The following is a 24,983-nucleotide window of genomic DNA, read 5'->3' on the forward strand; positions in this document are numbered from 1 at the left end:
CTTTTGATGTTGTTGTCAGGCTCTCAGGAAATGTTATCAGTTGTAAAAGGGCTCTATTTAAGTATACTAATCTCTTTGATAAGCATTTTCATTAGAAATTTAATCTTAAGAAATATCTTATTAGGATGAATTTAATTCCTCTTTAAAGCTTTATTATTTTAAATAACAACATTTTATTTTCTGTGCGCTGCAAGTAATGCTTTCTTAGTTTCACAAACTGATTTATTCTTAAACCTTACTTGTGGTTTGAAAATAAACAACATCTTTTGATTTACCAGGCGGATCTGTATCTCAGATAAGATCCACTCTGCATCTTCAATGTATACATCAATACAAAACACAAAGTTTCCATATGAAAGGATAACAGAAAAATGCCATCCATGGAAAATTTTCTGGTCCTTTGTCTGTCATCTTATGAAGATGAAAGATGAGATGTCACACAGGGAGTCAGGGTTCACTAAAATCCACACAGAGTTTCCAGTCTCTTCTTCACAGGCTGGTGGGACAGGATCTACTCCTTGTACTCCAGCCCAACCTAGCAATAAAGAGACAGATGAAACACAGATACAGCTTGAACTTCTGGAACATACTGGGTGTCAGCTGGGACAGAGCTTCATGGAAAGATCTGAGACATCTCTGGTGTTTTCTGGCTAAAGTGGGGGGTGAGGAGATAAAAATATTCAAGCAGGGATAAGCTGGGAATAGAAGGTGATGAGAATAATTAACACAAATTACTAAAAGTTAGACTCTGCTTTCCTGTGCTGTAGGTTCTCCTTCAGCTGCTCCCCCCATTCCCTCTTTCACATTGAGATTATTTTTCTGAGGCTGATTTACCATCTAATTCTTTAGTCTGTCTTTGTGGAGACCTGGAACTGAACTGGCAAATCTAACAGTGTTGTTTGATGCTGCTGCAAGCAATGAAACAGCTGTAAAACAGGAAAATGAGTAAAACAGAGACATGTGATGGCTGAGCTGTGTTCTGTGCCAGTTTAAAGTCTCCTAACAACTTTCAGGGGGAAGGGCTGGATTAAGGCTGCCTATAGAAGACTGTCTATAGGAAATAGCTTTCTCTCAAACATTTGTAGGTTTTTCTCTAGAGTTTTGAGGCTTTGTTCATTAGCTTTGTGTTGTACCTTTGTGCATTAGCACTCTTACTGTCAGTGTCACATGTGGATTTATCTGCAGAATGCATAAAAGTTTATGAGGCCCAAGAATTTAGGGCATTTGAAGCCCATCTGAAATTTTTGAGAATGCTTGGTATAAATGTATCTGGAGGGTAGGGATTCAAGATTCTTGTATAAATTCAGATACAGATTTAGTGCAAACAAAACATCTTGGACTGGAAATTTTTTCAAAGTAACATCTGATTACTCATGTTTCTGAGATTTCATGGTCACTTTTTTTTTGTCTTCACCCTAAAATGCATGTCCACAGCTGTTTTGATTTTTTGAGGTGGTCTTGAAAGAACAGTCACCTTTACAGATTCAAAGCCTGTGCTTTATTTCATCTCTTGTAACTGCTTTAGTTTTCCTGCTGTCCTCATGACATACTGTGGGTATCCTGCAAGTGCTTTAAAGCAAGTTTTTCATGTTCCTTGCTCTTCAGAGCTTCTGGTACAGACTTCAGATACTTATTAATTTTATCAAGCAGTTCATTCACAACCAGGAGTTTGTCTTTTGTGCAAAGACTTGATTGAAAGTCCTCAGCTGGCACTCAGTAACATGGTCTCTCTTAGAATTGAGTGATGTAGCAGGGGGGGAAAAATGTGCAGGGGGGAAAACCTGGAGTTTGTAGGCTTTGCTTTTCTGTGCCAGCAGCTGTTGAGCAGACCTTTGTCTCATCACCCTTTTCAAAGGACTTATTCTTTTATTTCCTTTCTGTGTTCCTCTGACAGGTCTGGTTCATAATTTAGGAAAAAAAAATGTTGCCATATCTTAATATTAATCTTGCAATTTTTATAAGAGAAGTTGTGTCCCTGTGCTTATGTATGTCTGAACTTTAAGCATATGTAATAAGATTTTTAGCATCTCATCAATGGGACATTTTGAGTTATATTTTGAACTGTAAAGGTGTTGTATCCCAAAAGCACCTGTGAAGTGCTGAGAGAGTGTTTGGGAGTAGAGGTCACTGCAGTTCCCATCAAGCAACAGCCACAAAAATCTTCCCCAGAAAAAAAAAAATTAAATATTTTCCTTCTTATTTATTTGATTTAGATCAGCTTAGTAATACTTACATGTGAAACTGCTTTATTTTTCTGAGTTATGAAAAAAAAGATATTTTGAAGACTTGGTCTTAAATTATAAAACTAGTGACCAAAATTTTATTAGCCGTATTACTGACCTGTAGAAATTTTTAGATAAATCAGAAGGGTCCCTCCTGGCCCCTAGTGTTAATCCCTTTGTGGAAATGATCCTGAAGTGATAATTGTTAGAGCCTAGCAGAGAATTTATAATAGGAAAGCAAATTAAATGCCAACAATTATGAAAGGGACTTTAAATTTTGACCATACATTTGAAGTATTGCATAAGTGTAATAACATATCATCCGTGAATAGCATGGAGGAATATAAATCATATGAGGTGTCTCTATGATGTGTAGAATTAGAGATAGCCATAGAGCAAACTGACAATCCCATTTTGTTCCTCTAAAATATGTTAATCAGGTTATGCATAAAAGGATTTAAAATGTCATCCTGAGCTATTCGTAACTGTTTAAGTTCAGTGGGAGTCGCTTCTAAAGAAAACATGCAGTTATATACTGTAGAAGATGGGTTTGTGTTTTCTTTATGCATCAATCTTTTGTGCTGTGTTTCAAAGAGGATAGAACAGATGGGAGTTTGCTTTTGAGACAGCTCAGCCTGTAAACCTTGAGTATTGTGAGAGGGTGTGTTATTGAGAGACTTTAGCACGGAGGGTTTTTGTTTTCGGTATAAAGTTGCATTAGGTTGAAATTTTTTTTTTATCATGCTGTTAGGGATGAAAGTGTAGTAAATAATCCTCTTTGTCCAGCATTTCTAAATACGTAGCACTGCCTGGCACGCTGTGTTCCTTACTTCAGGAGAAAGCAAGAACTGGCTGTGGCTGGCTGCCAGGGGGACAGCAGTTCATGTCTCCATGTGGGAAAAGCATCTTTGGCTGGCACAAAATGGAATTATACCATTGCCAGGAGTCAGCTCCAGCTCCTTAATTACTGCTTTTGTGTGAATCAATTTATCCTGTGTGGAGAATGTGTCCGCACTTGAAACCATTCAGAAAAGACCCTGTGACTTCTGTAGTGTCTCAAGGTTTCCTGCCAGGACAAGCAAATGTGTTGTCTTTGTGTGTGTAAGGTTGCAGTGTCTTTGTAACCACAGGGTATAGATGTGTTTATATTCCCACAGGGGCATTTAAACTGGCATGTTGGGAATGAAGAGGGAATTATTCTAATTATTCTCATTATTTTAATTATTATAACCAGCTGTTGTTGGCCTGGCATGGTTGGTGTGGCTGTGCTGGTGTCATCAACAAAACCTGCTTAGAAGCACAACAAACAAACCAGAGACAGCAGACTGCTGAAAATACATGTATTAGTGTATAGTTTCTTACAGAATAATGCTAATTCCATGCCAGTTGTTTTTCTTTCAGATATGCTTCAAGAAATGCAGAGAATAAATGGAAATAATTTTATAGGGAGGGATTAGATGAAATGTATTAATAATGATATTTAACATGAAACTGAATTTGTTTTAATGTAAGAGTCTGTTACTACTTTTATAGCAAAGGAAAACGTGAAAACATAAATAGACTTTGGAGTTCAAGCCATGTTTGCCTTGGTATTAAATGCAAGACATTTTGTCTGGCCAAGTGAGCCTTGTGTAGCTTTTAAAAAATACCTGTAGCTTTCAGAACACTTGGGATGCACAAATGTTAAGAAAAGGCACTTAGGTAAATCAATAAGTATTTTACCTTTTCTCTGGGTGTTGTTTAACTGCTGGTTTGAGATAACCACAAGGTGGATGAGCTCAGTGGGCTGTCTCATGAACTCTTCTTAATGAGCATTATGTTATTTTCCCCTCTTGTTTTTTCTAGACTGTTCAATTAACCCCCAGACGATGGCTCAACCTGCAGGAGTACCAAAGCAAAAAAATAATGGCAGACCATGGGGTTACAGTTCAGAGATTCTTTGTAGCTGATTCTGCAAATGATGCCCTGGAGGCTGCTCAGAGACTGAGTAAGTTGACTGATAATGGGAGGACTCTGCTTCACTGGGTAGCAATCTGTTTTCTAATAAGTTTAAACAGTCTTTAAATTCACACTTACTGAAAAGCTTTGATATTTCATCCAGACCATAAATATATGCTCAATTTTATATATGAACAAGTTTATAGTGGCAATACTTAGAACTTTATTTCTCAAATGTTTTGCATGCAGCATGTGACGTGAATTCTTTAATTAACATTATAATAATTCAGAATGTCATGAATAGTTGTGGAGAATTTTTTTTTTTGTATACTTGATGTAAGTTAAGGATCTGAAATAAATGAACTTGTGTAAAAAGCTGTTTTCAAACAAAAATTCCCTCTATTAAAAAGCAAAGGAAGGAAAAAGTTGTGGCCTCTCCATTTTAAAGGATACTTAGATATTTGTTAAGTGTGTGTCCAAATGAAGAAATAGAAAAGGTGAGTTGATGTATCATCACAAAAGGATGTGACAATGACTTGAAGAGAAGACCCTGCTTCTGGAGCTATATTTTGTTTCTCTGACAACACCCTCATTCTGTTGTGGTGAACAAATGACAGTAATGTGGGTCAGAAATGAATTTATATAATAGCTTTTCTCTCTAAAAAGAAAGTGTTAAAGTACTTTGTCAATCTGTTCTAACTGAAATACTTTTTAAAGTTGTACAATTTTCCTCTTTTCATTCAGCTTTTGTTGATATATCAAATATCAAAATGCCAGAGGCCAGACATTATTGTAGTCTAATTGTGTAGGAACAGGAAGGTATTTTGGTTTATGCTTTACATAATGCACAGGCCACTTAGTTAAATGCATTTCAGTTTTGCACACTGGAAGGTAAATTAACACAACTTACTCATATCCAAGATCTCATCAGAGCTCAAGTAGCTGAGTAGCATTAGCATAATGGCTTGTTCAATCTCTAGAACTTCATTAAGGTGATGCATTTTTCAGTGATCAAAACCTTCTTATGACAATCAGTATATTTGAAAATATACCTGAAACAAAAAATTAAATGCAAGTGTTATGGTCATTTAGCAGTACAAAATGGCAAAGTCGGGCATAAAGCAAGGGACATGAAATTGGAGTGTTTCCACATGTCTGGATATCTGAGAAAATCAAGGAATGCTAGCTGAAGCTGTGGCAGGTTTATCACCAGTCTTACAGCACTTAAACTCTCCTCTTCGTGATTGAACTCATAAATGGATTGGCCTGTCCAATAACTATTGCTGTTCTTGATCTCTATGACTATTTGGAGATATAAATTACTCCATTAAAGCAGTGAACCTCCTCTGTTTTATGATGCTAAGTTTATTTTAAATAACCTCTGTAGCTTGCTTGCTTTTCAAATCACAGAACTATCCATCTATTAAAAACCAACAGACAAACTCTGTTTAAATAACCAAAATCCAGAACCAAAAACGTTTGCTCATGCAACTTTATCAGGTAAATTTTATTTTAATTGTGTGGGCTTGCTAGCACTTCAGAAAGTGAACTTAGTGATACCTTTCTTCATTTGATGTAGTTGCATTCAGCTGTGGTGCACTACTGAGCATGAAAGAATTGTGGTTTATGGTGTGGAATCTATTTCATGTTGGAATGACTCACATTCCATTGATCCACTTAATAATTAACAACATCCTTGTTATCATTCTGGTGCTGTGCTGTCCTTGTACTTCTAACATGCACTTTGAAAACTAAGAATCAAGAACATCAGTTTTGCTGCTGTGGTCATTGTTGTTCCAAGATTTTGCCAGGTTTATGTTCTTTATGATCTCTCAGATTAATATTGGCTCTGTCACTCAGGGTTATCTGCACAATTTGCAACTGAATATGCAACTGCACAAAGTAAAAAGATATGGGAAAACAGGAAACTTCAGCCTACAGGAGGCATGAAATACTATAAAATAAAATGACCAGTGAAGGCAGTTTGGGCATGTTGTTGATAGACAGGCATTCTGCAGTAAAATATGGGGAGAGGCCAACCTCCCCTGCCAAGTCCTGCTCAAAAACCTGATGTTTTAGGTGCTGTGTGCCACATTGCAGCTGTCCTTCACTTTGGCTTCTTCAAACAAGAAAAGGTGCTTGTCAACATATTTTAAAGATAAAAACAGGATAAAGTTCTCAAAACTTGAAAGTCCAAGGTTCAGTATTTTTCTTCTGAAAAGAAATTCTTACTGTAGCCCTCAGGAATACAGGAGAAACAAGAATTTTCCTTTATAATCTTGCAGCATTACATAACTCATATGGGTCTGTGTGTGTGATAAAGGGGTACAGGTAAGGGGATAGGAATTTCTGTCATGGAAGTCTGCATAAAGTCTGGAATTCACAATTTAATTTCACAATTTCACCAACTGTTTTGTGCTTGGCAGAGCTGTCTTTACTGCTGCAGGGCCTGTGCTCACCAGTTTTGCTATTGTTGGATTTCCTGTTGATGCAGTGGAAAGAGATGAGATGATTTTTTGCTGCTGTCTTCACTTGTCAGGAAGGTGTTAAAGCATGTCTTCTTGAAAGGTTTTGCCTTTATTCTGTATCAGCAGTTTTGTTACACTTTGCTCATTTCCTCTGTTTCTCTCTATTTTTATTAATATATGTGCTGAATGTTATTTTTCCTCAGATACTTTCAAAATTACTTTCAAAAAACTGCACAAAAGACAGTCTGCAAGGAATTTTTAATGGAACTAAAGGATTGGGGTTTTTTTTCCCCTTCTAAGATAAGAATGGCAGATGTAAGAAAAATTAACATGACATCACTAATATTGACTTCAAAAGAAGTTGTACACAATAAAGAATACAGAATTAAGCCCCAAGGAATTCATTGCCTTCTATGTGCTAAGCAATTTCCCAGTGTTAACTTTTGTAGAGAAGGCAATATTTACAGAGTGCCAAGAAATTCAGTCACAATAGTTTTCTGGTTTGTGTTAAAGTTCTTGGTTTTCAAGAGAGGAAAGACGTCCCATTTTGCTGCACAGTATGCTGTTGCTTTATCTGCTCTCTGAAGAAACTTAATATGTAAACAAGTTCTTACCATTCCAGTACAACTATTTAATAGAAAAAAAAAAAAATAAAATACTTGGGAACCAAGTTTTTGTTTGAAATACAAGCTCACGTGGCTGTTCTTGTATTAACTCACAAGTCTTCTGATCTAATTCTCACTTAATTTAGGACTTGTTTAGCCAGAGAAGGCATTTCCTTGTTTTCCTTGTACTGTAGCACCAATACCTAAGGAAATAATCCTTATATAGGCTGTGCATCATTTGTGAAAGGAAAATCTGTGCACTGTGCATCATTTCAGGGCATGGTTTGCTCTGGGCTCCTCCAGCAGAAGCCCTTGAGTCTCGTGTTCTGCTCTTTGTGCTCTGCCTGATGGAGAAGTTATTAAGGGACCCATCATTTCCAGCTAGGAGGTGGGCAGTGCTGAGGGGTTGTAATTATGCTGGAGGGGGCTGCTGTGCCCTGTCATTTGGCTCTTTGGATCAGTAGAGAACGTAGAGGTGGCTGGCACTGCTGACAGTCCTAAATCGATGCTGGGAACTTGGCATGCGTTTCTTTTTCTGAATTTTAACAAAAGCAATAGAATGCTGCCTGTTGCCACTTAGAGTGTTTCATTACATTTAGGAATCAGTCAGGTGCAGTGTTCACACTCTATCACAGAGAAATGCAGTTCAATTGAGTGCAAGGTTTTTATTCACTCTACTTAAAAAAAAAAAATAAAACAAAATATAGTCTCTGCATGTCCTATTTCTATTGCTTATGCATGAGGGAACTCATAAAATTCAGCTTTGGACTGAAGGTGTGCTTTTTCTATCAGGCTGGAGAGGTAAACATGTATTTTATAAAGAACAGAAAAGGTTTATTGAAGCATCTTTTCACGAGGTCATTTACCTGTCACCTATTATTTACCATTTTTTAGAATATTGAAAGAGTTCTTGGTCATGTGAGCACCAGTCTCCTTCCTATCTCAGCTCCTGAAGTTTTTTTCTTCCCATGGTTTTTTAATTTAAAGGGAAGGCTGCATTTTTAGATGCTGTTTTAGATCCCTTATCTGAAAATCCACCTCTCTAGTACTAGTTGTGAAAACCACTTGAAAGCAATTTACGTTTAGAAGGGATCAAAAATTGACCTTTAAGCTGGTAGTGTCCTTTTTGTGTAGATCATGAAGAATTTGTTGGTGATAATGCAGTTTGGATTTAATTTAAGCTTTTATGCTGGGAAAATTAAAAACATCCTCGAACATGATGTTTCTAAGGATATTTGAAATGTGAATTCAGGTCCTTTTTTGTTATACCAGGAAGAGCTTTTCTATGAGTATCCTGTACAGAGTGGCCCTCTATATAAAATTTTATTTGAGAATCTTGGCTACTTACCTGATCATTTTTTACTGTCATCATGAGGTTGCTTATGTGATTTAATTTCCTCTCTGTTTCTGTCCATCAGGATAGGTCGCAGAATTGCTTCTTTCAGCATTTCTATGATTTCCATATTTCTTTCCATTCTATGCTTTGCTGTGAAGTAATAATTTTTCACCTGTGCATAATAAGTTATTTCTCAAAAACCCTCATGTACTTTGTGTTTATAACTAGTTATTATTTAGAGCCACTCAGGTTATCCTTTTCTGCATCTGTTGAAAAAAATCATGTGTTGCTGCAATAGCATTCCAGGGAACTGAGCACAGAACTTTGCTTGCTGGTGAGGAACAGCTCTCCCACAAGTCCTCTTATTTTCTCTGACAGCTTTTATTAAAGTTCCTTAGACTTAAATTATAGCTTTCTGAAACTGTTCTTTTCAGGCAAAATAATGCTGTAAGTTATTATATGTAAGTTATAATATGATCCTATTCTCAGATGGGTAAGTATTTAGAAAACAATCTTTTAAATTTTATAGAAAACTGGTGATGGATGAGCTGCCTTGGACCATGTTCAGTGTTACGGAGCATAAGTATTTCTTTGTTCCACTTAATGGGTTTTGTGTTGTCAGAGGGATGAAATATAAAATTAGAGTGAATCTGCATTTTTCAGCCACTTCTCAATGATAGAAAATACCTGTTAATACTCCATTATTTGCAGTATTCATAGGCATCCCTTGAATGTATCAATTCAAAGCTCCACAAAATTTGTCAGTGTCTGTGGTTTTACTCTCTTTCTGTCCCTTGTTCAGTTCCCTGTTGTTTCTTAGAGCCTTCTCTTCCCTGTGCTCATTTGCTCTTTTCTTTTCAGCCCTTCTCCCACCTTATGACTTCTGATTGAGAAAATCCTCTTCCTTTTTTTTTTTTTTACCTTTTTTCTTGTGCTAAACAGTCAGTTGTTACCCTATTTAGCATAGGTAGAGCACATGTTTAGCAGTTGTGTACTGCTAAAAGCCATTTGTGTACATACTGGTTTTTTGCTTGCTGAAGTGCTTTGCTCAAACCCACATTTGCTTGACTTGGCAATCATAGAAGGTAATGTTTCTGTGTATGATCAGAAGGGAAATACTGATTGCTAACCATCATTTAAATGATATTTAAATATTATCAAATAATATTGCAAATAATGGGTTTTTTCCTCCGTTTGTCCCTGTTGCAGTGATTTGATTTTTGGAAAAAATCCCCAAGTATCAGAGTTGTGCAAACAGCTTTAAGATTCTCACTTGTGTCTGAAAATGATGAAAATAATGAAGTAGAGTAAAAATTATGAAGGCAACATGTTGTTTGCTGCAGTTAAAGTAATCCTTTGTAGGAGGCTTGGTAATTAATGTGTCAGTGACCCAATTTATTTACCTCATCTACTGGATGAAAAAGATCAGTCCTGGAAAATCAGAGGAGCTAGGAAAGGTGTTACAGTGATTTGTTCACCAAATGTGCTGTGCTAGGGAGTTTGGTAGACAGTCCTGGGGAATTTGTTGTGATACAGCTACAGAGCAAACCAGGAATAAAGCAGCTCTGCATGGTAGTTATTTTTATGGACATTCTTGGTTTTCTCACACATTGCTTCTTGGGGCTTTAGCTTAATCTCTCTTGGAAGCTGAACTGCACAAGGCACAGTCAAGGTGGAATTACCATTTCATTTGAGGGTTTCACACTCGGTGAATGTTGGTGCTACAGGACCTTTCCCCTGGACAGGAGCCCTAAAGTTGTGCTGTTTTCTCCTCTGTGTGTGTGGCTTGGTTGGGTTTGAATCTCATAATCCAGCCTGTGCTCCCTCCCCTTTGCTTCCCTCCTCCCTTTGTGTCTCATGCTGAGAAGCTGCTTCACAGAGGTGGCAGAGAAGTGCAAAACTTTTATGTGCAGCAGTGTTTAAGCAGCGCAAGGCCCTGTGAGGGCTCTCTGTCTTTGCCTTCCTGCTTGTCTCATTCCACCAATGTTTTTCCACATAAAGCCTTGGCACCTCTGTGTTTTCTGTGGGAACCAGGCAGCTGTGGAACCACACATGCATTTGTTGGTAATGGCCACATGTGACATTCACATTCTCTGGACAGAGAGACATAATTCTGTCCCTCAGGAGAAGCACAGAGAGAAGAAGAGAAAACAATCTTTATCTCTGCTCCTTTGTTTTCCCCATGTGGAATGTGGTGTGGAGATTGTTTACCTGCAGTGATTGCTGGGTTGGATTCTGGTGAAGGTTGTTTGGGTTCACTGACCAGTCGCATCCAGCTGTGGCTCGGGCTCTCAGCAGAGTCACAAGTTTGTTAGTTAGTTGATAGGTAAGTAAGAAGTAAGTATGTAGAATAGTATAGTATCTCTTTAAATAGTATATTAATATAATACATTTTAGTTTTAATAAAAGTATCCTTCAGCCTTCTGATCTGGAGCTAGACATCATCATCTCTTCCCCGCATCCAGGGTTTGCTGCATTTTACTCTAGCCACATGTGTTGCATCCTGCGTGCCAGAAGAAACAGGTAGAGAAACTTCCAGCTTCTCTGACTGGGAGTTTGAGTTTTATTCTTTTCCAAAGTTAATAATAGATTTTGTCAAAGCTTACTACTGGGTATTGTTTTGTTTTGAGTTGAACCTTTTTATTTCAAGTTAACTTAAAAATTGTGGGTTTTTTAATATTTTAGAAATGAAAATACTTTACAGGACCCTCTGCCTCCAGAGGAATTACAGAAATGTTTTTTTTTTTGAAATGCATTGTTATGAAAAAAGAAATTGTTTTGTTTTTCTTATCTATTCCCTTTGTTAGAGAATTACATGCTGAGTGTGAGTCAGTAAATGCAAGCTTGAGACTGCTTACATTAGTTGGATATTTTATAACCAACTTTGTCACCAAATGTCTTCATATTCAATAGATTTATAGTAATATGAGTAATGGCTTGGGGGCTAACAAATCAAAATCTCATTTCAGATGTTTGACACTAATGTTGAGCTGACTTATTGTTCTCTGTGTTGGATTTCTGATCAAATTACCAAAATAGCTGTTTGAAAGTAAAACACAGAGTCAAAAATATTCTAGAAATGGGGTACTGAATTCAAAACATAATGTGTACCACAGTGTGGGCTTTTGGAAATTTCAGTTGTGTTAAGTACCCTACTGAATTTTTGTTTATGAAAGAAGGAGGCAACAGAAGTTATAGTTCTTGATTCAGGAATTTTATCAGGTGGTAAAAAATGCAAAGTTTTACAAGGAGAGAACAAGATGACTGCTGGTATTTATCCCACTCTTGTCACACCATATTTTATGGTTCTTCAAGGTAGTTTTGCAGCTGCAGAACAATAACCAGATGCGTAATTGAGAAGCAGCTGCATGAAATTTTCATTTTTTTATGCATAAAATCAGAACCATTAGACACACTTTATGTATAAGGTATGGAATACTAAACAAAAATGTTTTCTCTGTAGTACTAGCAGCTGTGTAAAGGAGAGAAATCACTCCTTCTACACTCTCTAGATGCCCATCAGCTTCTAAATGTTCAGGGCCTGATTACTGAAAGCAAGTTTCATTCTTCTCTGGTTGTCTTTCTTCTTTTCCTTGTTTGTTACTCTGTGCTGTGTGGTGCTGCATCTTCTATGTGATCAGTCCCAGTGGATAATCCCATGCATAGGGGTCTCAAATACAAACTTGATGCTTATGCCTGTTTTTCATTTAAACTTTCCAGTAGAAGGACTAGTAGCACAATCATGTTGAATAAAATCTAAGGAATGATGGCAGTCCTAAGATAGGGTAGTTTATAATTGATATTGTCATGATTTCCCTGATCCCAAGTGACACAGGGTACAGCAGGAAGATACTGTTGCTGGTTATCTACTTGCTATATATAATTTATTTGGGAAAGTTGCTTTTTTAAAAAAAAATTGTCAATTGTTTCTGTTAAATTTATTATACCTTTTGTCTTTATGCACCAGGTGGTGGTTTAGGATGGGCTGGATTGACAAGTAAAGATATTAGTTTGTACATTTGCTATGCAAGCACATAGTTTGGAACCAAGCCAGGAATCTCTCACAACTGACTTTTCAACTCTGAAGCTCAGAGAACACCCAGCATCCAGCCTCCATACCACGACTCCCATCCCCTATTTCCTCCTCAGCCTCTTCCAGTCAATGAGGTAATATTAACTGCTATTTTGCAAAGGTTAGGATGACTTGCAAGAGCTTGTTTTATCTTTAAAGACGGGAGTAATTTACAAGTTGAATATATCAGCAGTTGAGAAGTATGATCATAAGAGGCTGTGATTGTTATTTTTTTTGGTAGATAATCTCTACCTAAAATGGTAGAGCAGTTTTTGAAGCTAAGGATGTTCTGACATTTTGTTAATCTGCTACTTCATATTTGAGAAAGTGCTGTGAATTTAAAATATGTTTATCTACATTTCTTCAAATATTTGCGGTTCAAGAATAGTAAAATATTTCAACACATTTATGAATACAAAATATGTCTTTGTAACCCTGCTGGATTCAGCTGGGAGATATTATCTGACTCTGCATCACAGTATATTTTAAATGATGCTCTAACCCTTGAGAATGTCACCACAAAAAAACATTTAGTCAGAATCATGTTCAGGGTAGTTCCAGAAGTTAGCTATGCTCTTATTTTAAGTGATTTTTGTTTTATTAAGAAAAATCTGAAGTTGACAATTTTACCTCTGTGTGGCATACTCTCCCTGGTCCTACAGTTAAAGTCAGCTTTTGTTCCATGCTTCATTATGAAGGGGAACATTTTTCTTGCACCTCCCCTGGGCTTAGTTGGACTGCTCACCTGAGTAAGATGAATACAGCTAAACTTCAGGCTATAAATCTTAAATTTATTTATTGTTCTAAATACTTAAGAGCAGCCCTGGGGGTTTTGGAGAAAGAGAAGAGAAAGGCAACCAAGAAGAGTTTGCTGTATAAACAGTTAACAATATAAAGTCACTGGGAAGATTCACCACTGCTGCACTGCACTTCCCTCTCCTCCTGCCAAGTCTTTGACCCCTCTATTCCTCCAGTTATTCACCTGTACAGTTTAGCAGTAGCTTTCCTTATCTTGGTGTGTTGTGCTTTGTCCCCACTGAAGATTATTCATGACAGTCCTGATGCCATGTCTGCACGTCCAACACCCCCTCTTGTTCTTGTTCCCACAGATAAATCTTGTACCCAGGTTTTGGGTTTAGCTCATTAGATGTTCAGTGTGGTTGATTTTCTCACTGGCCTTTCCACATCTGGCCTTTTGCTTGGATATTTTGGAAGAAAAGTGGAATGAGAGAGACTTGAAGCTGAGTGCTACAAATTTGACTATCTTAGGAAAAACTATTCTTATGAAACCTTCCCCCCCCCCCCATGAAATACAGGCTTATGTCTCATGCCATAAAGTAATCTGCCATTTTAATATGATAATTAATGTATACTATAAATAACTTGCTTATTTTATCTTCTGAGTGACATTCCTATTTGAAGTGCATATCAGATAATATTTATTTAGTTGGTTTTTTCGATCCATAGGAAGCCAAGTTAGGTGTTTAAAGATGTTTGTATAGAAAAGTTATTTTACAGTTTTAAGATGAAAATAATTAATGTATTTTCATATTTTATGTTGTTGGTTTACAAGATGAGACTCCTGTGTCATTGAGCTTATGCAGCTTTGTGACTCTTTTCACAATTTTGATTTATGGGTTCTGATTTATGGCTTGTCTTTATGATGAGTTTCTGATGTTTAGTGTCCTGTAAATAGTGAGAAGTCTGGACTTCCACAGACTGGAGTAAGCATTCCTTCAGAAATCTCTCTGCTGCTAAAGAAACAAAATAAACCAGTCAAACTGAATACTAGAGAGAGACTTTTAAGGGCCAAGGTTCAGGGGTAATTGAACATGAGTTGCATATCACTGAAGATGTCTCGATGTCAGAAAGGATGCAATTAGTGCAGTTAACAGCAGGTAGGGCAACGTTAATTATATGTTCTTTTGTCTCTATAAATTGTTTTATCTATTTAGAGCCTTCTTCTTTTGCGTACTATTAAGTAACTTATACTGCAGGAGGCTTTCTGAGAGTAAACTGTGACCATAATTTATACAAATGTGATTTATACTGCCTTAGACACTGATTCTGAATTTGATCTTGAAGTGAGAAGGTTGGAATGTGAGAAATGGCAGAAGCATGAACAAAACATCATGCAAAAGTGTTGCCTTTAAATAAAGATTGGCCTATTGTATATCTGACATTTCAACGAAATCTGGTGTTCTTTTCAGCAGCACAGAGAAGAGGAGTAATCTACTGGAGGTTTATTTTCAGCTGTTACCTCATCTGATTTGTAAGCCAGGCAGACACGATTCCATGACTCTGCAGAAGCTGAGAAGTGGGCTTTCTGACGTGGCAAAGCAGCTTGCTGACCTTAAGTTAATGAAATATTAACCAGTGCTTCACAGTTCTCAGGATGACACAGAGCATCTGTTTTTGAGGATTCATAGGAGGGGCCGTTGGGATGGTGCTTAGGTCACACACTTGTCATTTAAATGGCAGACTGGCTGGACCCACACACTCAGGGTTATAGAGCTGGTGTACAGATGTGGTGTACAGATCTTCTGACAAGTTTGGCACAAATTTGATCCCCAGTCCTGCTTGTCTGAAGCTGAGAAGGTGCTGAACAGCACTGTGCATGAAGAGTGTGGCCATTTGAGATGTACTCACTCACCTCTTGTGTCAGTCCCTTTGTAGGTTCAACACAGGTTCAAGGCACTTAAATCAGCTGCACATTCTCTTTCTTTGCAAACAAAGGTGGTGTTTATTCCAATTCTACATTTTTACCCAGAAAAGTTCAGTTTATATGTGAGTAATTTGGAAAGCTCCAAATTCCACTGTTTGATATGACTGCTCACTCATTGTGGTGTTTAGACTGTGCAATTCCATTAAAATATGTAGAGTTCCATTTCCAAGCATAATATCTGCCTTCAAAATCCCCACAGAGCTCAACTTGCAGGAAGCCTAAATGAAACAGCTTTCCTGGTTTCCACATCACATTGAGATACATCCTTTCCTGCAAATGCTGATTGCCAAACCAAAAGCTCACTCTTGCTTTTATATTCATTTTTCTAGGCTAATTTAATGCTATGAAACCTGTAAAACATGAAGTTTAATGTATATAGTTATATCTTTGCTGCTGAGGTGGTGATTGGAGCTTGAGAAACAAATGCCAGGCTGTCAGAACTGGGGGGGGGGTAGGATGTTTGCATTCCCTCAAAGGACTGGGAAAGAAAGGCATGGAGGCTTCTAATTAAGCAGGGCAGTGCTATCAATAATTGAATGTATGTACTTCTCTCTGTCTTTAACTAACTGCAGAGTGCCCTGTTGGATACTAGAATTTGGTTGTCTTACGTACTCTCCCTGCTCTTTCCAAGCTCTAAAAGCTGATCATGTATCTTAAGGAGAATCACAGCTTGCACTCCTTGGGTTTCAGCTTAGCAGTGGTTGGCCTCACTGCAGCCCATTGGGTCATAATTACACAGAATTTACTGTGCTGTCCAGAAAACTGCTCTGAACTGCCCTGTGTGACAAGTCAGATGCTGAATTGATTCTAATGAAACACCTGGGCAAAGCTGTAGGAACTCTTCCAAGTGCACGGGGAAAAAAAGAGATTAAAAAGGCTGGAGTAGTCAAGAGAAGCACTGGGAAACCTGGAATTGACAGGAGGTTCTTGTGCTACTCAGTGGGCATTTGTGTGTCCTCAGCTTTCCTGTGAGGCTCAAGAGCAGATCGGCAGTTTGTAAGCTCAGATTTCTTCAAGGACTTAATAAAAATTCGCTGTATACAGTAAACTCAGGGGAGCATGGACCCTGGGAAGAAAGAGCCCATTTTAAAAGAGTGAAGAAGAAGGAGCCATCAAAACAAATATTCCTCCCAACAAAGAACTCCAATGAAGAGCAGCCCTAGACCAGAATGAAACTGTCCACCTTTGGACCCAGAAGTGCAGTGGAAGGATGAGCATTAACACGAGGAAAAGAGGTAGCAATTAGAAAATAGTTGTGTAACAATTTTAACTGTGTTATTATAGAGGATTTCCCCCTGCATATAAGCATTTATTCCTGTTCTGTAACAAGTAAATCTGAAATAAAAAAAAACCAAAAAATAGCAACTACACTGTTGAAATCATGGGTATATCTACAATATATTCCTGGCTTTCTATGTGTCTAAATATGTAAATTGTGCTTTCTCTTTGCCTGTAAACAAGGTTTTGAGTGTAACATTGCTCGCGGCCTAGGTTTCTGCAGACAACTAACAAGTGTGACCTGCTTCCCTGAAGCTCATCTTCTGTACCTCTGGAAGGTTCCTGAGATGTGTGGGCTTCTCTGCAGGAGGCCAGTATTTGGGTTTTTAAACACCTTCCCCCCCTTTTTTGTTATGAATCCAAAGTCAGTACACTGAGACCATTCCCCACTTGGAAATATTTTTCTACAAGAACAAAAAGACAGTTTCTTTTGTATATAAAGAAAGAAATAGGCTTATGTGCAGGCATGAAGGATCTTAAATAAAACATTGTCCTTTTTCTACCTTAGTTCAGCTGGGAAAATCAATTTTTGGTTCCTCAACTGCAAAGAAAGATCAAAAGGAAAAACTGACAATCCAAACAAAGGGCAAGGTGGTGTGGGCTGCTTGCACTCCTGTTCCCTGGTGTGCTTCATACAGGCATTTTTCCAAGCAGAATATATTTACAGAAGAATCAAGGGTGGTTTTTTTTGTATCTCCAAACCAACGGTGCTGTGACTAAAAGTGACCTGAATATAAAAGTAAAAAAACCCTGCTTTATATTACAATTTGTGGAGTTCTTTGATGCTAATTTAGGCAACAGTTCTGAGATGTGTCAGGTTCCTCATTGCAGAATACTTATGTTTTAAAGAATTGTCATTGATTTAACTTCACTAGAACTGGCCAAAGCCAGTACTACTTTTCTTTTCTTTTCTTTTTTTTTTTTTTTTTTTTTAGCATGTTATATAATGCAAGAGAGAAAATATCTTCACAATATCTTTACTCTTGCTTAAATGCCAACTGGATGCATATTTAAATCTTCATATGAAAACTAATTTCAGTCAGTGGAGAGGGAAACTTTATGGAGATTGGCTTTCCTGCTTTGTATTGATTCCTGTTTATATCTTTAATAAATAAAACATGATTTATTGTTATAAGCTCATATTTACAAGAGGAGATTAAAGTGTCAAGTAAAAACAAAAAGGAGGAGTGTGAAAATTCTTTAAAACACACAAACTGAAAAACAGCTTGAATAGCTTTTATGAAGTGTATTAATTATCTTTTGCATAAATTTAAAAAGTTGAAAATAGTTGTAAAAGTATTTGATTTTAATGCATTTTCACTTCTTTGAGAGAATTATTGTGTGGACGTCAATATTGTTACCATATTAAATGTTAATTCAATGGATATTATAAGTTCAAAATAAACAGGCTGCATCTGACTCAAGGCACACCCTTTGCAGGAAAATATTTTTGTCTGTGTGTTGTGCATCAGTGTGTTGGGTCTTGCATTCATGCAGGCAGAATGCATTTACATTTGGGACTCCGTGTTTGGTATGTCTTGGCATGGCAGGGATGCAGATAACTGTGTACAGAATGCTCATTTCAAATACAGATGGTCCCAAGTTTCAAAAGCAGCAACTGTAGCTGGCAGCTCTGGGACTTTAGGGAGTGTTTGCAGGGAAAGGCACTCTGCACTGTAGCATTTGGAAAGCAGAACCTTTAGACAGTGCCTCCAGATGATTGGCACGAATGACCAATGATTTATAAAGTTTAGGCCTATGATTTTTTTTCCTCGAGCACTGATTAGCTCCAAGACCTTCCCATTCTCATCAGGTGTGCCCAAAGAAAGTTCTGAAAGCAAATCAATTTATTTAAGGCTTTAAATTTGTGTGTCTGTCTAATAGCTTTGTAAGGCAGATGTCAATATTTCATAATCAATAAAAATAGGTTTGTGGTTTTGATCTGTGCAGATTTTGAGGCACTTCAAACTGCTTGCAGCTTGTTTATTGGAGAGTTAAATTTTAATTTGTGATGACAAAGTGCTGTGAATTAGGTGAGTGGTAAGAAGCCATGTAGGAAAATTATTATGATAGTAATGAAATGCGCCTGATTTTGTAACTGTGCTCATTTGCAAAATTTTTCTTTCTTTGTCTATTTATTAATTAATTGTGTAACAGGAGGGTTCCTGCGAGATGTCAACAGAAAATTGGCAGCTCCACCTGCTCAGTCTGCAGTGCCATGGGAGTGTCATTGTGGTGTTTTATCACTTCACTTCTTAGACAGGAGAGCAGAGGTTGGCTGTAGCTCTCTGCTGAGAGTAATGCATTCTTCATTTTCACTTTTATTTGTTGTCCTGCTTCTTCCTTCACTGGGCTGGGGCAGCTGAGAGCTTTATGAAAAACTTATTGCATGGAGCACACGTGACTGACCGGGGTGGCCAAGGTCAGAGCCTTGGATGTCTTGTTCTCTCTATCAACACCTCTCCTGCACTGCTGGCTGGAGCTTCCCTCCAGAGCTGCCCTGGACAGAGCAGTGGAACAGCCCACTCCTGGGGGAAATTACTTGATTTCACACCAACATTCCTGATGTTCCTCTCCTGCTGCCAGCTCCCTTGTCCCCCTGCAGTTTTGTTTTTTGGGTTACAAGCACAATGAGAGTGCTTTGCTCTGAGGGTGGGGGACTTTTATACCTTGTTTTGTTTTCTGACTTGGCCCTGGGAGTTCCACACAGGCTGCCCTGGAGGGTAAAGAATTTAATTTTACTCAGGCCATTGTTCTGTAATGTGCTGGGGTTTTGTTTAAATGTCTATGCCTCCTAATGTTTCCTATGCTGAAAACACAGAAACTGTTGATATTCCAACCTTTCTACAGGCTACAGGTGAGTAGGACCTACTCTTAATTTAGTTGCTGCTGCTTCAAAATTCCTTTAACAAATGCAGACTTGGTTCTGCAGAAACCAACCGAGGTGATGTCAGAAAATCACTTCGGTGTTAGTCAATTGAAAGAGAAGATGTGATTGTAGATGTTCAGTTTCAGATCAGTGGTAATAAAGCAAAAGAAAATTATTATGTGCTTTATCAGATTTCATTTCCCATATATTCAGAATACTTGGCTTTAAAACTGTAGTCCAGAGGCTTTGCATCTGATTTACTTTGAAGAAAAATCTATTAATATCGCAACAGTTACTTTTGTGATGGATTTGAAAAAGTCTTTCCTTGTGAAACAAAGGAATTTGTACACACAAAGAAAAAAAAATTGGTTGTGATAAAGAAGTGCACAAGAAGAAAATGAGGAATGGTTTAGATTAATGTAGGTTTGTTTAGGACATGTGCTGATCTGTCTTAGGGGAAAATATAAGAAAACTATGAGTCTGGTTGATAATTACTGCAATGTCCTTGTCACTCTGGGATAAATGACTCTACACCAAGATGGACAACTTTACTAACACTGTTCTGAAAAGGCAAAATGCTGGTCTTCAGTATTTGTTATGAGTTAAAACATCAATAAGGTTTGTAATGTCCCTTTAACCTTCTATTAATTAACATTCGGGTTTTCTAAGGAAGAACCATTTTTTATTATTGCTGTGGAATTGTTAAAATTCAAGCACTGGGATTTTCTTGCTCTTTTTCACTTGGGACTGCATTAGCAACCAAAAAGAATGTTACTGATTCTGGCTTTGCCCTGTAAGGCATCATCATTGGATTTGAATACTCTTCCCTCTGTCCCCAGCCAGAGAGCTAATTACAGCATAACTCTTAGAGGAATGGTGCAAAGATGTATATCCTGTATATCCCAGGGGGAACTGGTTCATAAATTCAAATCTCAAAATTACCTTGTAAGATGGACACTTTCCCATGGTTTTGTTGGATAACTACAGCTCGGAATATGAAACATAGTTGTGTCGTTGTATAGCCTTAATCAGATAATTAGTTACAGGCCACTTAAAAAGAGATCTTCAGGAAATACTTAAATCTATTCCCTGTTAATGGAGGACAATGTGCACTTAACCACGGTTACTTAGGAAATTGTTGCCTTCTGACTGTATCTATCTTCTTTGGCAAAAATAGAGGTATTTTAGTTCAAAACTTTTCTAAGCAATTCTGAAAGGCAAAATGCACAAATGAATGTGATTACCTTTGAGGTGCTGGATCCTGGCAAAGAGTTGTGGCTCTTCTACTGAGGGAGCATCTGTGGAGACCTGCTGTGCACCAGGTTACTACCAAAACTTTTCTGCCACTGTGTGCCATGTTCTGGCTTGGCTTGAGTTGTGTAGGTTGTGCTGCAGGTTCTAGAAAATCTAAAGGGAATGCCAGCGTGAAATACCAAGGAAAGAAAATGGAAGCAGAGGATTGTTTGAATGGACTCACACCTGAAGTGGATTGCACCAACTAATATGTGTGTGAATAAATATACTTAAAATAAATTGTTCATATGTATGAACAAATATACTATATATATGTGTGTGTGTGTGTGTGTGTGAAAAACTCTGCCCATTATGCTGACTTCCAGTAGTGGACAGCAGTAAAAGCAGTTATCCCAGAGTTATCCCAGGTGCTCTGAAGGAAATTTCTCCCATTACAGATGTTATAGTAAGAAGACCATTCCCATGATGCAGGTAGTTTTTTATTTCCATTTTGCAGTAAGGGACTTTAAGAGTTTATGTAACTTCAGGTACTCAGGTGGCACTCTCAGAGCAAATTGCTCTCCAATCAGCACATAGACAAGATGTAATAAAGGGCAGGGAAGAAGGAGGTGGCTGTTCTGGAGTCATTTAGAGGAGCGGCTTGCGATGAGTTGGAGGAGGCTGGTTTTTCAGCTGCTGTGTTAGGTACTGGGAATTCTTAGCCCCTGTAAATGACATGGTAGTTTACATTACTGGGAGCCTGCAATGAGCTGACAGGCTCCCAGTCCAGTCTCCGACCCATGGATTTCATTGCTCTGACTGGCAGAGCTCTGCCAGGTACTTCTGGCTGGGCAGGAGCCATCCTGTTAGCAAATTCATGGAGTGAGTAAAGGTGAAGAGTATCAGAGTCACAACACAAGTTGTGCTACACAGTTCATACAAGCTGTTGTTGTGAAGTTCCACTTCTAGAAGAAAAAACTTAATTGTGATCTTTGAGGCATGCACTGTGATTAATTGTAGCCTCCAGTGGCTGGCATGGACCAGAAGTGTGTGAATGGGAAAAAGGCTGAGGAAGTGTTTGGAGCATCCTAGACATATCTAGACATTCCGAAGCATAATTTCCTTTATATCATTCCAACCATATGTATTTTTATGGGCTTTTTTTAGTGCCTAAAAATTAGAAAATAACTTTTAATTGTTGTTTATGAAGCACCATATGGCTGTCTGTAATTTTGGCTTCTTGTGGAATGAGGAAAATGAAATTAATAAGAAATCACACTCAGAAATCTATTATTAAGTTAATGGAGCTAACAGCTTGTCCAGTGTCCTCATACAGATCATGTTGTAGCTGCATATAATAAAAAACAAATCCTTATAAAACCACAGAGAAAATGAAGTGGCAGAGAGAGGCTGAGCCACTCATGAGCTGCATGTGTTGTTACTGGTCATGGTCATGAATGGCTCAGCTAACAAGCTACTAGTGAAAATCGAGGATATAATGTATTTTCACAGTTGCTTTACCATGTGTTCGAAATAATTAATATTTTCTTCTAGGTGGTTTATGAATTAAAGGCTTATCTCAGGATAAAAATCTCTTGTCTCATTATTTATTTTCATCTTTCAAGTAGAAACTTGTTTGGTCCACCCAACTAAGTTGTTCGAAGTTCTGTGCATTTTTTTGTGGCTTAACGTTCAATAAGTAATGGGAACACTTTAAACCTAATTTTTTTCTCTCTTAACCTGTCCTAATAGGCAGTGAGTTTTCAGAGCTGAAACTCTAAAGTTTGCATTATCTTGCTTCCACCAAACATCTAAAATTGAAGGCTCTTAAATACAATGGTGTGAAAAAAGAATACATCACAAGATGAACATCTATAAAAATTACCAAGCTATGAAAAACACAGCAGGACTTTTTTCTCCTCCTTATCTGGAACATTCCCTAAATTGCCTTTCTTCAGCATTTTTGAAAAGTGTCTGCAGATGATGTGATACTAAAATAAATATCATAGAACAAAAACAAAGAAATCTAGAAAAAATAACCAAAATAAATTTTCTTTTCCTTTGAGGGCTAATTAATATTGTCAGGGATGCACTGTCAGGGATGTGTTCTGGATGGGTTTATGTTGAATATCTTGGCTGTATGTGTGAGAAGGAATTGTATAGGTTGGGTAAATTTATAAAGCTGTGAAAAGGACTTTGTTCAGGTAATACAGATTTGATACTATGTTCTAAACAGTTTTTTTTCAGCATTGAATCTAAATTAACCAGTGTATCATTGATCAGTGAGATGGCCTTTTTATGGAGTAATTAAGCCTGAAATATTGAATTAGATTTTAAGGATTCTTCTAATAGGTTTGCTCTTAACCTTTTTCCAGTATTAGATTATTTTGGCAATTGCTTCTATTTCACATGATGAGTAAACAAAAACAGGAGGAGGATGATCATGCATCCCTTATTACCTGGGCTCAGTGATTACTGGTCTTATCTGACATTAAGTTATAAACACAAGTGCTTATCACAACTGGAACTTCATCTCTCTACAGCAATTAATATTTACCAATTGCCAGAGGACTAAAATATTTCTTTTAATACTGTTTAATGTAGTAGGATTTTTTAATGCAATTAAAAGCTAGGTACCATGAAATCTAACAACAGGATTCCTTAGAAGGTTTTTAAGCAAACTGTGCAGGAAAATATCTCCAGGAGTAAGTGGCTGTTCTGGTTGCAGTGTTTCTATGTTTTAAATAGATACCTCTCAAATCATTTTTGTATTTCATTGTCTCCTGCATTCTTTAAACCTTTATGTGGTGAGTTTTCTTGGCCTGGTTCATACTTGGATAACTCTGTTTTCTAGATCTGGAGCTCTGGAAATGAATGAGCTTTTGCCCAGAGTCTCCACTTAGTTAACCTGCACTTAACAAGAAGGAAACATTAGAACCAACTCTGTTCCTTCTTCCTGGATTTTCTTTTTATTCTGGGTAAAATTCGTTGCTCCTCCAGATGGCCAGAGCCATACCTGTTCATCATTTTAGTCCCACTTTTAGCTGAAGAAGAACTTGAGTGTCACATTTGTGCAATCCCTCAGCCAAGCATCTCAGTTACTGGATTTTCCTTCTCCAGCTGGCTTTTACACCTGGTATCAGGTGTCTGTTAGAAGCTGTGCTGGAAAAAGATTCTCTCTTTAAACTGAGATAGTGTTTATTTTCATTGTGGGGTCTGATTTTCTTCTTCAAATAGAAAACACTTCAGTAAATGAGGCTACATCTCAGTGGTCAACACTGGGGTCTTAAAAATTGCCTCTTTTAAGTATGTAAGTAAGTAGTGAAGAAGGTTGGGAAGGTGCTGAGGGTGGACATTGGCTGTGGGAAGGGAAAAGTCAGGTATTTTGGGTTAGTTTTGGCAGGGGGTGGCAAATCAGTGTCTTGATTCTAAATGAGGGCAAGGAATCCAGGGCATATGTAGAATAACAGCTCCAAAGTAATACTTTTCAACTTTCTGTCTTTAGCACTACTGAGGCAGATAGAAATTCTTCAATGTGATCATTTTCCCATCCAGATGTTTCCCAGATAATGACCAGTCTAGCGTGATTCTCTTCAGAGGCTCAATAAATTATTTCAGCAATATATTGAAAACTTTGTACTTAATTCCACTGAATGAGTTGGGATAATGAATCAGGTTACTGAAGGACATTTCAATCCTACTGGGCTTGGCTCAGATCAAAATGCTGCCAGATTTGCTATTCTTTTGTATGTTTATAGTTTTGGATGTGGATTGCTTTATTTATGGTCTAAACAGCAAAATGTGTGGTATGTAGTGCAGCCCTACACAATGAAACAAAAGCTGAGGGATACAAGGCTAAGAGCTAGAGTAGAATTGTATAACAAGAACTGTCTCTGGGAGAGAAATGTTAATTTTGCTAAAAATGTGAATTTTCAGCGGAGAGCTGTTCAGTATTTTCATTGCTTTGGGTAAAAATGCAAACTGTAGAAGAGATTTAGGTTTGGAGCTTCATTAAGAAGTTCTTCATGAAAAGTGTCAAAGCCTCACTGAGGGAAATATTTATGCAGGCACTCAAATGCCAAGCTGGCATCAGTGTGTGCTTAGAATTAAGCAGATAACTACCTGTTAGATGAAAGCATCTGTAAATTGTTGTAAAGAGGAGAAGTGACCACTGTGGTGGTGAGTAAAGAAGTGAGGTGCCTTGAAGTGGAGCAGTGCATGCACATGGGCACCTGTC

At 37.6% G+C, this 24,983-nt stretch overlaps 1 protein-coding gene across 1 annotated transcript in view; it reads left to right on the forward strand.

Annotated features, from left to right (window-relative positions):
• The window catches only part of SUCLG2 (succinate-CoA ligase GDP-forming subunit beta), a 112,555-nt gene that overhangs the window by 17,152 nt on the left and 70,420 nt on the right, over positions 1–24,983 (forward strand). Inside the window, exon 2 of the mRNA XM_053954026.1 lies at positions 4,068–4,209. Coding sequence (XP_053810001.1) covers positions 4,068–4,209 — 142 coding nt within the window. The remainder of the gene's footprint in view (positions 1–4,067; positions 4,210–24,983) is intronic.

This window comes from Vidua chalybeata, chromosome 12 (assembly GCF_026979565.1).
Source record: "Vidua chalybeata isolate OUT-0048 chromosome 12, bVidCha1 merged haplotype, whole genome shotgun sequence".
Lineage (NCBI taxonomy): Eukaryota > Metazoa > Chordata > Aves > Passeriformes > Viduidae > Vidua > Vidua chalybeata.